The 13,416-nt window shown below is 43.9% G+C and overlaps 1 protein-coding gene across 1 annotated transcript in view; it reads left to right on the forward strand.

Annotated features, from left to right (window-relative positions):
* The first annotated feature begins 8,985 nt into the window (after window positions 1–8,985).
* Window positions 8,986–13,416, forward strand: part of HDGFL2 (HDGF like 2) — an 84,593-nt gene continuing 80,162 nt past the window's right edge. Inside the window, exons 1-4 of the mRNA XM_030218719.1 lie at window positions 8,986–9,256; window positions 9,750–9,826; window positions 9,938–10,076; window positions 10,392–10,580. Coding sequence (XP_030074579.1) covers window positions 9,185–9,256; window positions 9,750–9,826; window positions 9,938–10,076; window positions 10,392–10,580 — 477 coding nt within the window. The 5' untranslated portion in view covers window positions 8,986–9,184. The remainder of the gene's footprint in view (window positions 9,257–9,749; window positions 9,827–9,937; window positions 10,077–10,391; window positions 10,581–13,416) is intronic.

The raw sequence follows: 13,416 nt of genomic DNA on the forward strand, positions 1-13,416 counted from the left end.
ACAGAACAGATAAGAAAATAATATAAGAAAAGGGTGAAATAATCCAAATAAAAGGCTATGTAGAAGAATTAAAAGGGTAATATAAGGAAGGTGTGCATTCAATAGGTAGAAATAATATAAGAAAAGAAGATGAAGGAATAATATAGATGTCTAAATCCTTGCCAGCATGGCTTTAGTAAACAGGGCACTAAATTCCCCAACACAAGCTGTGTTTCGCTGCATTGTTTCTTCAGGAGGAACCAGAAAAATTCCTACAAACAAAAAAAAATCTGAGCTAAATCTAAATGGTCATGATATCTTAATATGATAGTTTTTGTATATTTATTATTAACTTTCATATATTAACAGCAGACTCCTGGACAAAATCTCCACAAGGACTGATGGATCAATGGTCAAATGCACCAACTTGGTTGTTGCCTTTTGGTTATCACAAGGTTCTGAGCACACTTCACTTATTTAGTAAAATGTACTTATTTATAAAGATTTTAATGTTCTTTAACCTGACACCTTCACCCTTTATTTATGTTGTTTTGAGAGTGGATTGGGTGTGGATTTATTAGGTTTAGCCCTATTTTGTTTTATATATACAGGTATTTGCCAACATTGTATGGGATGATATTGGGAACACCCCCAGCACTTAACATACAGGTTTTGCAATAACTGCACATTTAGGGTCCTGTTTACTAAGCTGCGCTATAGGCACGCTAGCATTTTTAGCGACTGCTAAAAATTAGCATGTTGCTAACACTAGAGACATCCATATATTCCTATGGGTGTCTCTAGCATTAGCAAGCGCTAAATTTTAGCATGTGCTAAAAATGCAAGCACTCCTTAGTAAACAGGGCCCTCATTCTGGCAATTCATACACACAGAAAGTGGAAAACCTTCCTTTGTTTATTAAATAGGTCACTTCATTCATATCTTAGAAAGTTATATTTTATTGATCAAATGCCCTACAATGAGAAATTAGTTTTGCTTTCACAAATGTAAGAAAGGTGATCATGCTGGAGAAGAGTTCTGCAGGCCACATCATTTGTTCTTTTATGTCTGAGTCATAAAGGTGAGTTCTATGTGTCACCCTAGGGCATGCATGTAAGGGATTTTAGTCACTGTTCTCTTTCATCATCTCCTGCTCTAATATTATTGGGCTAAACAGATATATTCTAGTTGCCTTGTGCAGAAGACTGTAATTCTAGCCTATGCATCCTCCAGCTGGAGAACAGCAAAATCATGAGTTGTGCAGAATTGTCACTTGGTACCGACACGTCTGTAAACAATGCTCTTCTTGTATTGTTCTCCTTTACTACCGTGTCAATGTTTTTGTCAGAACTGGAATGACTCGGGTGATCACAACCTCTTTGTTCTCCACAATTCTCTTAAGATTTTGATTCCAATATTTTTATTGTACAGCAATAATAAAGTATTTACACAGTTTCCAGCAGATAAGCCTTATTTAGTTATTTGGATTTTGCTCACATCTTTTTCAGTAGTAACTCAAGGTGAGTTACATTCAGGTATGCTGGGTATTTCCCTGGCCCTGGAGGGCTCACTAAGGGCCCTGTTTACTAAAGTGTGCTAGCGTTTTAACCACGTGCACAAAATTAGCACGCGCTGTGTAGGCGCCCATAGGAATATTGTGGACGTCTACACTGCGCTCGCTAAAAGCACTAACGCACCTCTAGCACGGCTTAGTAAACGGGGCCCTAAGTTTGTACCTGAGACAATGAAAGGGTTAAGTGACTTGCCCAAGATCACAAGGAGCAGCAGTTACTTTATTGTGTCTTTTGTATAGAGTTCTTCTGAATCAGCGCATCACAGTATCAATGAGATATGTGACTTTTTTTTTCCAGTTCTAACAAAATTTGCATGTCTTTTTTTTTTTTGCACAAAATAAGTTTTCCTTTATTGAAATAAAAGCAAATATACAAAAATCATTGCAGAATAACAATATAATAATATAAATCCAAACCCCCTTCTCCCATAACCCTCCCTCCATCCATGTCCCAAAACCAATCTTACTAAGAAAAAATGCTATTTCTTACAGAGGGGGGACTTAGATACCACCTTCCACTGTTCATAAATTTGCCAAATGTCATAAAATGTAGTCAATCATCCATGGTGCAAGGCTGTGAGTTTAGATAATTGAAAAAATACAATCCAACTAATGCAAAACTCAAGACAAAGGAGGTAGTCCATGCTGTTTCCAAGCCTATGCAATACTAGTTAGTAGCTGTAGAGAGCAGTATAGCCAGCTTTTTTTTTAATTATGAATGCTAATTATACATTCATATAATAAACATAAATGCATTAGCAATATCTGCATTAAATAAGATTAAAATAAATAATAAAATGTTTCTATAGAAATTATCCATCAACTTTGTCCACAAATGTTGGATCCAGATACCAGGAAAAAGAAAGAACAAAGTATAGCCAGTTTATGATGAGGGACTGTAACTGTGATTGGTTTATGATGCAATAAACAATGTCCTGCTTGCAGTGGATAAGTGCCCCCCAAGAGGTCCTGAAGAGTGTCCATTACCAAGGCCCAACAAGCTTGTACAACTGGGCATGTCCACCACACATGAAGAAAAATCCCCCGTGCTCCACAATGTCTCCAGCACAAATCCAGGGTCCCCGGAAACATTTTCTGGAGTCTCACTGATGTATAGTACCAGAGGTAAAAAATCTTAAAGCCATTTTCAACCAAATTGCTGGCAATAGACACTTTAAACAGATATTGGAATGACCTTTCCGATTGCCCCACGGTAAAGGATTTATCTAAGTCTTGCTCCCATTTACTAGTATAATATTGCAGCGGGGTTGTATGCAATAGAAGAGCTGAGTATAATCAGATAATATTCCCCTTGGTTCCTCCTCCATGGAGGGCCTGTTCTAAGATAATATTTACTATCTGGAAAAATGCCCTCACACCTGTAAATAAAAAGGATTTTAGAGATTGCTTTTTTAACTCTATCTGAGTGACTGGCAGTGTACTCGCTCATTAAAATGATTGTTTATTATGTTTGTATGAATATTATTTGGAATATAGAAGATAACACACAGCTCTAATTTGGTATGTGAAGGGTGAGGTGGAGCCTGTTTTGAGTTCAGACTGGCCACCTGAGCTGAGAAACGTGACCACATTCCCACAGTATGGCTTCTTTACCAAAACAGAGAAATTCTCAAGCATTCTGTAATTTTCTTTATCTCTGAACATGAGTTCTAAGCCTAATAAAAAAGGGGGGCCTCTTATAGTGAAACCAGAAGCTCATCTATGGATGGATGCATTACACAGAAACAGACTCCTGGTCATGAAACTCCGGCATTGCTGAAAAAGGGGCTTCTCTCAGCTGATGTAAAAAGCCTGGATGATGTAAGGACCAGTGATGTATGTATAGGTATTGTTTATGTAAAACTAGTAAAAAAGGCCCATTTCTGAGACAAATGAAATGGGCGCTAGCAAGGTTTTCCTCGGAGTGTGTATGGTTGAGAGAGTGTATGTGAGAGTGACTGTGAGAGAGTGAATGTGCGAGTGTGTGTGTGTGAAAGAGAGAGAGAGAGAGAGTGTGGAAGTGCATATGTGAGACACAGAGAGAGTGTGTTTCACATAGATACAGTGTGTGTGTGTGAGACACAGACTCTGTGAGACTGAGTTTATGAGACCAAGAGAGTGTGTGAGTGACTGTGTGACACATAGAGAGTGAATGTGATACAGTGTGAGACATAGAGTGTGTGAGAGTGAGAGAGAAAGACACTGAGTTTGTGAGAGTGTGTGTGACAGATACCTCCCCCCCTTTCTGGTGTCAGGCCCCCTCCCTCTTTCTCTCTCCCTCTCTCTCTGGTGTTATGCCCTCCCTCCCTCCCTCTCTCTCTGGTGTCAGGCCCCCCTCCCTCCCTCTCTCTCTCTGGTGTCAGGCCGCCCCCGCTCTCTCTCTGGTGTCAGACCCCTCCATCCCTCTCTCTCTCTCTGGTGTCAGGCCCCTCCCTCTCTCTCTGGTGCTGTGGAGAGCGAGTTGCGAGGGTGTACTTGGCTCCGCGTGCGTTGTGGTGTCTTGTGTTGCGAGAGAATGAGCGCTGGACACGTGGAGAGTGCGCTGGTGGCGGGAAGAGTCTGCCTCAGTGCCGTGTCGATCAGCTGATCAGCGCTGTGGAGAGCGAGTTGCAGGTGGGCAGCAAAAAAGGAGACCCCACGGAGAGGCAGCTAGCGTTACTGTGCAAGATGCTGTGCTTCAAGGAACTACTGGACAATCCTATCTTCTAATATAATAAAACGCACCTCCAATTGATGTTTTGACACGGTTCCCTCTGATAGGTCCGCCACCCTCAACGTCATCACGTTTTGATGCGAGGGCGGGGCAAAGAGAGAGGTGACAGACACGATCTTACAAACCCTGAAGCCACGAAGTCAGCTTCAGAACGTTGGAGGTGCGTTTTATTAGATTAGATGTATTATTGCTTCTTTTCCTGGTCTAGAAACTCCTAGCATTGCTTAGATGTAGGGACCAGTGATGTAATGATTGTTTCTTTGTAACTATAGATAGGTATTATTGTTTCTTTTCTGTTATATAGCTTAATCATTGTGTATATTAGACAATAATGAACCTCTACTAAAAGTCTCATTTACCTAATACCTGTCCTTCTTTGTTAAATTGTACAGCGCTGCGTAACCCTGGTAGCGCTTTAGAAATGTTAAATAGTAGTAGTAGTAATACGAATCCAAAATAATCCACAGTAATTGTTGAGTAGTCTGTTAGTGCTGTGTCATTGAGGCAGGCTGTGAAACCAGGTCAGAACAGCACCTTATGCCATGTTAATAATGGAAAAACTAATAACCAAAGGAGATACCCGGGACAATTGAAGAAGGTCCTTTGGGAACCAAGGAACTGCCCACAGAGGAGTAGAGCCCACCCAATGCTGCTCCTAATTTATCCATTTTTTTCGTACTACCCTGCATCCAGTCAGCCAAAACACACAACTGCGCTGCTTTAAAATAGAGTTCAAAATTTAGGCACTCCCATACCCCCCTTTGATTTGGGTTGATAGAGCATAGATCTGCACACCCTAGGTGGGCATTTTTCCAAATGCAAACAAAAATTCTCCAATTCAGTCGGTGGAAAAAACATTGCGGTATGGGCAAGGGGAGCGCCATATATAAATAAAGCAGCTTAGGCAGCAACACCATCTTGACTGCCTGGATCTGCCCCATTGTATTTGCTTGTTTGACCAGTTTTTTTTTCTATGCTTGCTGTAAACTATCTTGTCCATAGTCCACTGTCCTGTGCTGCCAGGGCTGGTCTTGCCACTAGGTGGACTAGGATCCACCTAAAGTGGCAGAATTTGAGGAGTGTCAACACAGCTCCGGCACATGAGAGCCTGCTGCCACCACCCCCTATCTCCTCCTAAGCCTGTCCTGGCCCAAAGCATAAACAACATTGAGGCCCTGTAAGCATAGGCCACACTGAAGTGCTGCAGTGTTTGCCACCCTCCAAGGCTGCCTTCCTGTTGAAGGGAGGTGGACATGGCAACACTTGAGTTTGGGCCCATACTTACAGGGCCCATGCAGTGCTCAGTCTTTTTTAGGCTTTGGGCCAGAGAAGGTAGAGGGGCTGCAGGGGGAGGGTGGATGGATAGAGATGATGGACATAAGGTGGAGGTAGGGAAGTATATATGAGATGTTGGCCACCTCCCTAGGGTGAATAGAGGGGAAGGAAAGAGGCTGGGCACCCTAAGAGGGGTTATAGGGGTAAAGGGGAGATGCTGGCCACCAGTGGCATTCCTAGGGCACTGGTACTGAGTTGGAAGCACCGCGGCAGAGGCAGGGAGGAAGAGAGCTGAAGTGCCACTCGCGGGACAGGGTGGGAGCACAGGGAAAGGAGCAACAAGCAGGGAGGAAAAAGACAGCGATGACCTTCTGGGGGGGGGGGAGGTTCTGGAGGGAAGGGAGAGAAGTGCTGCTCTATGGGAGGGGCAGGTTGGGTGGCTGGCTGGGTGCTGGACTTATGGGGGGGGCAGTAGGGAGAAAGGGTCTGGAGCTGTGGGGGGGGGGGTTGGAGGGAGATGCTGGAGCTGTTGGGGGAGGGGCTGGAGGAAAGGGACCCATGGGGGTAGGCTGGAGAGAAGGGAGAGGGGTACTGGACTTGTGGGGGGGGGGTCTGGAGGGAAGGGAGAAAGGTGTTGGACAGGGGGAAGGGAGAGAGGTGTTGTACTCATGGGAGGCAGCTGACTGGCTGCAAGGAAGAGAGGTGCTGAACCTGGGGGAGGGGAGAGGGAGAAGGGAACGGAAAAAGGGGTACTGAACCCAAGGAATGAAAGAACAGGGAGTCAAATACTAAACACATAGAACAAGTGAAAAAAGGAGGGAGGGCAGGCAAACCAAATGCAGGTGTGTGGGGGGAAAGAGGGAGGTGAAAGAAGCTGGATGGGGAAAGATAGGGGCACAAAGATGGATGGTGAGCATAAAGAGAGAAGAAATGTAAAATGGACAGAAGACTCTAGCGAGAGAGTTAAGAAAAGGCAGTGGGAAGCAGAAACCAGAGCCTGGGATATGAACATTATTTGGGGGGAAAAAATGACCAAACAACAAAAGGTAGAAAAAATAATTTTATTTTCTATTTTGTGATTACGTCAGATTTGAAATGTACATCCTGCCAGATGTGGTGTTAGATATGGCTGGGGCCCAGGGCAGAAATCTAGGAGGGACCCCAAAGCACATTATCAGACTGCACCTTCTTCAAGTTCTGGCAGGCTTGTGGCTCTCTCTGGCCAGGAGACCAAGGGCAGTTGCCCTAGCTGCACTCCTCTAACACCATCCCTGGCGTGAGTCATCTTTCTTTTTTGCACAGGAGGAAATGCATCTCTTTCTATTTCTCTGGTATTGTACTACATGAAAAGGCTGGCTTCTTGGGATTTTGGTTTAATTCATGTTTATATTTGTGGTCACCTATTCTGTATTTGGCATTTGTGTTCTCTGTGTGTGACCAAGGTATTCTTTTAGTATGAATTTTCTATGTAGCATTCTGTAGTAATTTGGCTTGTTCAGTTTTCCTAATAGATGTATTGATATTTTAGGGCATCACTGTAATATTTAGGGCCCTAAAATATCGTAGGTAGAATCCTTGCTTTGGGAGCTAGTGCTGGAATGATAAATTTGATCTAGGTTCTGAGTAGCTTGAATTACTTTACACGTCTGTTATTGAGATTACACAAGAGACAAATATGTATTTGGTGAGTTTTATGGGGAAGTGTCCTAGCCCTGCTCTGCATCCACTGTTGGGGAAGGGCCATGGGGTTCTGTGGATGCAGAATGTATTTGGCTTCAATACCATATAAGACAGAGCTTCCCAAACTGTGGGTAGGGATACCAAATGGGGTCACAAAACCCACATTTGGGGTCACAACTTGAGTGGGCTCTCTCTATAGGTACATAATTGTTCTGCACCTCTAGGGGGGGTCACATAATTTTATTTGGCCACTATTATGGGGTTGTGGCCACAAAAAAATTGACAAACCCTGATACAGGAGAAGCATATATGTGTTGGGGGACCATGGCTCAACGGGGACTGAAGAGTGCAGTCTTTTGGACTTCCCTCAAGCTTCAGTGTGGCCTGCACTGCTACCCTCATTGAAGTTATTGGGAGCAGAGTAGGGGTGAAGCATGGGGTGAGGCAGGGCACGGGTGCATCAGGTGGTGGGTTTTTCTCTTTCAGAAAGTTGGCAACCCTAGTGCCCACCCATCCGACCTGTTGGCCCACCCAAAAATTGCCTTCTGGCTACGCCACTGGTTCTGTGCATTCCAGTTCTCTTTCCTTTCCCATGATTCCCTATGGCTGGAATTCTGAAAATATTCCCGAGAAGGCGAAACTGTCCCTGGAAGGGCAGATCTTATGGAGTGCTGGTTTGTGGTGTTCGTATAGGGAAAGAAAACAGAGAGAAGAGCAACAAAAGAGTACACTTTTAAAGAGAAAGAATAAAATAAATGGAGGAGAGCATCAGATGACATCACCAGCATGTGGCTCTCCATTCTGCTGACCACAGAAAACTCTTGTTCAGGTAAATCATCTAATTTTATCCCATGCACTGTTTATATTCTCCTCTTACAAATCCCATGCCTTCTTCTTCCTCCACCCCACCCCACCCCAGGACACCCATTATTATCTTTATTGCATGCACCCCTACACTTTATCGAATGCTTTTATGTACCATTACAAGTTATCCATCTATTCTAGCCTAGGCACATCCTTACTAAATTACCTCGCCAACCTACCCAGTTATGAAAGTCTACTTTCTATACTTACCCGCCTCACACTTTTCCTCTCCCTTACTTAATCTTTGTACACCACTAATTGTATCTGATATCCTGGAATGACAAAATGCCATAACAGGACTCTGTAAGCCACATTGAGCCTGCAAATAGGTGGGAAAATGTGGGATACAAATGCAATAAATAAATAAATAAATAAATAAATAAATAAATAAGTCCCACAGTTGCCCCACTTTCTTTTATAATTGACTGGAGTTTCCTAAGGAGAGACTTGGTTCCTGAAAACCCTATAGGCAGCCGAAGTAAAAGATTAGATCAGGACTTCCCATGCCTGAGGTGTTCAGGATATCCACTACGAAAGAACGTGCATAAATATATGTTATTGCATGCATATTCAATTACCCACTGCACCTAAATATACACCTTCTATTTCCAGATTGTAAGTAATATATTTAAAAAAAAGTAATTAAATAAAACGTACATATACTGAAAGGCGAACTAACTCTAAAGACCGCCAGAATAGGTTTGGGTAATTCCAGATTATATTGGGGGAGGGGGGACCAACAGCCGCACGCCTCCAACCGATTGCTTCCTCCTCGTACCGCCCCTCTCCCTCCAGGCCTTGAATGCCAACCTGGAGTTGGTACCTCCTACCCCAGAGAAGTGGCAGACGCTCCACCAACGAACGCCCGAGGCCGGGCGGCGGGACCGGGGAACGGGCGGGACTTCCTGTCTGCTGAGGTCTAGTTGCCTGTAGACCCCGTCGGCGGGCCTTTGTATGCGGCCTGCGGGGTTCGATTTTATTTTATTTTTTTAATTTATTTATTTTAATTTTTTCCCCTCTATTCCTGAGGGAGCTGGCAGTGTGTGGCTCCGCGCACGCCCCAGGAGCTTGTCAGAGTCACGCACAGTATCGCCACCACCATGCCGCATATCTTCAAGCCTGGAGATCTGGTCTTCGCCAAGATGAAGGGATACCCGCACTGGCCGGCGAGGGTGAGGAGGGGGTGGCTGCAGCGCAGGGAGCTGGAGAAAGATTACTTTGTAGTGCTTTTTATGGTATTGCTGTGAGGAAGCACCTACCCTTGATACTGATTAGGGAAGGGGGATCAGTGCGAGGAAGGTGATATCCATGGTGCCGATGGGAGATGGGGGGGTTGAGAGGACACTGTTGTCAGGAAGCTCACAGTCTTGGCAGTAGGAGTGGGTACTGATGTGAAGAAGCTCATGGCCTTGGTGCTTGGTGGGTGGGATGGGTACTGCTGTGAGGAAGCTTAAAGCCCTAGTGCTGATTATGGGGGTGGTGCCGCTGTGAGTTTGTAAAATAACCTAGTTAATACAAAGCACAAAGGCTTTTTCTTGTATCTCAAAACAGTCTGAATCTTTTTTTTTTCAGAAGGAATGCTGTAGTCTCTTGATAGTGCTTATTTTTATGGTTAATATAGGAAATGCTAATACTGAAGATTTTACTAATTTCTTTTACTTTTAGATTGATGACATTGCTGATGGGGCAGTGAAGCCCCCACCCAACAAGTACCCCATATTCTTTTTCGGCACCCATGAAACGTAAGTACATGTTTTCCTCCTCTGTCTCTTTTGGAGGCTACTCTACCTCATGTCTCTGAGGCATAGAGCTCTTAGTCTCACTACAGTCTTGGCTGTGTTTAATCTTCCCAGAGCCTTCTTGGGACACAAGGACCTGTTCCTCTATGATAAGTACAAAGACAAGTATGGCAAGCCAAACAAGAGAAAAGGCTTTAATGAGGGATTATGGGAAATTCAGAATAACCCGCACGCCAGCTATACTGCTCCCCAAGTGAGTGTCTTTTTGCATTGCAAAGACAGGAAACTGTATCTCTCCTTGGTTCTTATGCCTTTCATTGTTCACCCTGCCTCCCCACTTTTTTTTTTAATTTTCATATCCTCCTTTCTCTGTATTTAAATGTTCATCACTCATCATAGCTGTCCATGCTTTTCTTCTTATTTCTTCCTTATCCTCACTTATCTCTCTCTCTCGTTGTGGATGTTTTTTTTCCTCTTGTTTCCAGCTCCCTTTAGTCACCTATTTAAGTAGAAGAACTGCTCTTGAGTTTTACTAGTAATGCCCTCTTTGATAACTTTTTGCAATTAGGAAGTGAGCTCATCTGACAGTGAGGTTCCTGACAGTGAGACCATGGTGGGCAGCGACATGGCTGAAGAGGAAGGAATGGTAGCAGTCACACCAGTGCCTAAGAAGGTGGAAAGTAGCGATGAGGATGGCAATGAGTCGGATAAGGGAAGTGAGCCTAGTGGAGCAAAGCGAAAAGCATCAGCCCTGAAGGTACAGTTTATTTATAGTTTAGTTCTTAAAACAGTCTAACTATCTCATTTGAAGAGCCCTCAATTTGATTATTTAAATGTGAGGGTGTAGAAAGAGGCTCACGCTACTTTATGCTGCATGTTTAAAAAAAAAAAAAAAAAGCTTGCAAACACAGAGACAGTGGTTAAATTAAAGCAAATCTTTGGTCCAGTATTTGATAGCATTTCAGTAGATCTATATTCATTTATAGCAGGATCGTGCTGGAGACAATTTTCAAGAGGCTGCCTAATTGTGTTCTCCTCGTGCTCTTTCTAGCTATTTGAAAATTATTTAGCATAAAGCATCAATGTACACAGCATGTGCACTTCACATCTATTTGTTCAAGCTGTAGGGAAAGAATATCATGTATACATTTAAAAATGTTTTTCTTCCCTACTTAAATACTCCTATGAGTACATTCGCCTCCCATTGTCATTGAAAGCCAGGAGCGGTTTGAGATGGTTGATGTTAAAGCGCAACCTCATAAGGTCCAGGTTGCATCGCTGACATTTTTGGGGGCTATACTCAACATTTGTCGTTGGCAGCTCACCCGGATGTGGTGAGGTTTTTGAAAATTGTGGGCCACTGGCAAAGCCTGCTCCGTCCTGCCCCATTTCTCCTGAATGGAACCTCAACCTTGCATTCCCTCCAGGGCTCTTTGTTTGAACCCCTTAAGAGGACTACGGTGAAAGACCTTACTTTGAAAGCTGTATTTTTTTTTTATGGCCATTGCTTCACCGAGCTGTGTTTCGGAGCTCCACATTTGTTTTTTTTTGATTTATGGAAGCTGGCGTTCCTCTGAGGCCCGTCCCATCCTTTCTGCTGAAAATGCTGTCTGCATTTCACATGAATCAGTCAGTTGAACGCCCTTTCTGTAGAGAGGACTGCGGGGATCAGATTCAGGTCTGATGCTTCCTTAGATATTTGGAGGTCACCAGTGAGTTTAGAAGGTAGGACAGATTGTTCTCTTCGGTGCTCAGAGGAAGGGCTTAGCGGCATTAAAATCCATGGTTGAAGGAGGCCATTTCATTGGCTTACATTTTGGCGGTCAAGCAATCACCTTGCGGGCACATTCTATGAAGCGCATCACAACTTAGTGGGCAGAGGTGCAGTTGGTCTCTTGTAGAACTGTGACCAGGGCGTCGCTGCACACCTTTGCTAAGCGTTATTGAATGGATGTGGCAGCTATCTCTGCAGCAGTTTTTGAGATCCTCGGTAAGGGGTTGATTTTGGACATCCCACAAGTTCTAGAATAATGTGAAGCAGCGCTCTGGAAGGAGAAACTGTCTACCTGACAATTTTCTTTCCATTAGTGCTTCACACTGTTCCAGAGACCCACCCATGATTCTTCCTATTTGAGGGTTGCTTATTCCAGTGCTTCAGTTCAACTCTGACTCAGAGTTCAGTCTGCGCCCCTTTGTTGAGGGAGTTGTACATAGTTGACATTTTATATGGTTCTGGTTCAAGGTTGTTGAGTTCTTAATCTGCTAGGTTATTTGAATACTGAAGAGCTGAGGGTCCACACAGCGTGATTTCTGTGTTCTCTGGTCAATGAGCACAACTATCCCACAAGTCCTGGAATAGTGTGAAGCACTAATGGAAAGAAAATTTTCAGGTAAGACATATAATGTCTTAATCTTTGTATGTAGAACAGCCCAGTTGAGACAGCTTCTCCTCGCATGTTGAGCAATTCAGCTACTAAAAGTCTGGAGAACTAGGAAGACAGGGTTCAAATCCCACTTCTCCCACTAATACTCCTTGTGACCTTGAACCTTGTTGCATCTGGTACCCAAGCTATTTGGGGTAGTGACTATTAATTTGAAGTGTTATCCAGCTTGACCTGTAAATACAGAATAGAAATATAAAACTTGTTTTTCCTTTATGCTTGTATTTTATTGATACTCTCTCTTTTTCTGTAGGATCCAAAACTCCAGAGTAGTGGTTCTCAAACCAGTGTTTGAAATCCACCTGCTAATCAGATTTTCAGGATATCCACAATGAATATGCATGGTATAGATTTGCAGGCACTGTCTCTATTGTATGCAAATCTGTCTCATACATAGCCCATTTTTTCCAAACAGTGCTCAAGGAAGCTTTCAGTATTATTTCAGGAAGGCGTAGCCTAGTGGTTAGTGCAGCGTGGAACTGAGTTTGATTCCCACTGAAGCTCATTGTGACTTTGGGCAAGTCACTTAACCCTCCATTGGCCCAGGTACAAAATAAGTACATGTATATAATATGTAAACTGTTTTCATTGTAACCACAGAGAGGCAGTATATCAAGTCCCATCCCCTTGCCCTTTCTCATTGGACCAGTCCAGATGCATGGGTGTATGCTCTCCAGCATATGGAGACTGAGAAGTATTAGTTCGATTCCTTCATCCTATAAAGTGTCTTGTGCAGCCCACAGCCAGCCAGTATTTCTCAGTCTGTAGAAGGTGGTAGTTGAGTTGAGTTCCGTTGCAGTTTGGATCTGGTTTGGTAGGAGTAAGGAGAGACTCAGAAGCTGATCTTCTGGCTGTCTTGTGGGTGCACTACTTGGCCCAATAATCAGAAGTTCCCTAGGGAGGCGCTAGGATTGTCTCTGCTGGCTCACAGAACTTGGCGGTCTAGGTCCCCCCCTCCATGGACAAGGAGGGTCTCTGAGACCTTATCTGGATGCCTCGGGCTCCCTCCCCAACTCTTGGGAGGGGAGCTTGAGACAACTGAGGACATAGAACATACAAAAAAAAAACAAAACCAAGAGACTGGGGGGAATTGGGAGGTGCCAGAGTTGGGTGCAGATTAGGCCACACGCTCATGGCTGCGCTGGCTGTATA

This window comes from Microcaecilia unicolor, chromosome 11 (assembly GCF_901765095.1).
Source record: "Microcaecilia unicolor chromosome 11, aMicUni1.1, whole genome shotgun sequence".
Lineage (NCBI taxonomy): Eukaryota > Metazoa > Chordata > Amphibia > Gymnophiona > Siphonopidae > Microcaecilia > Microcaecilia unicolor.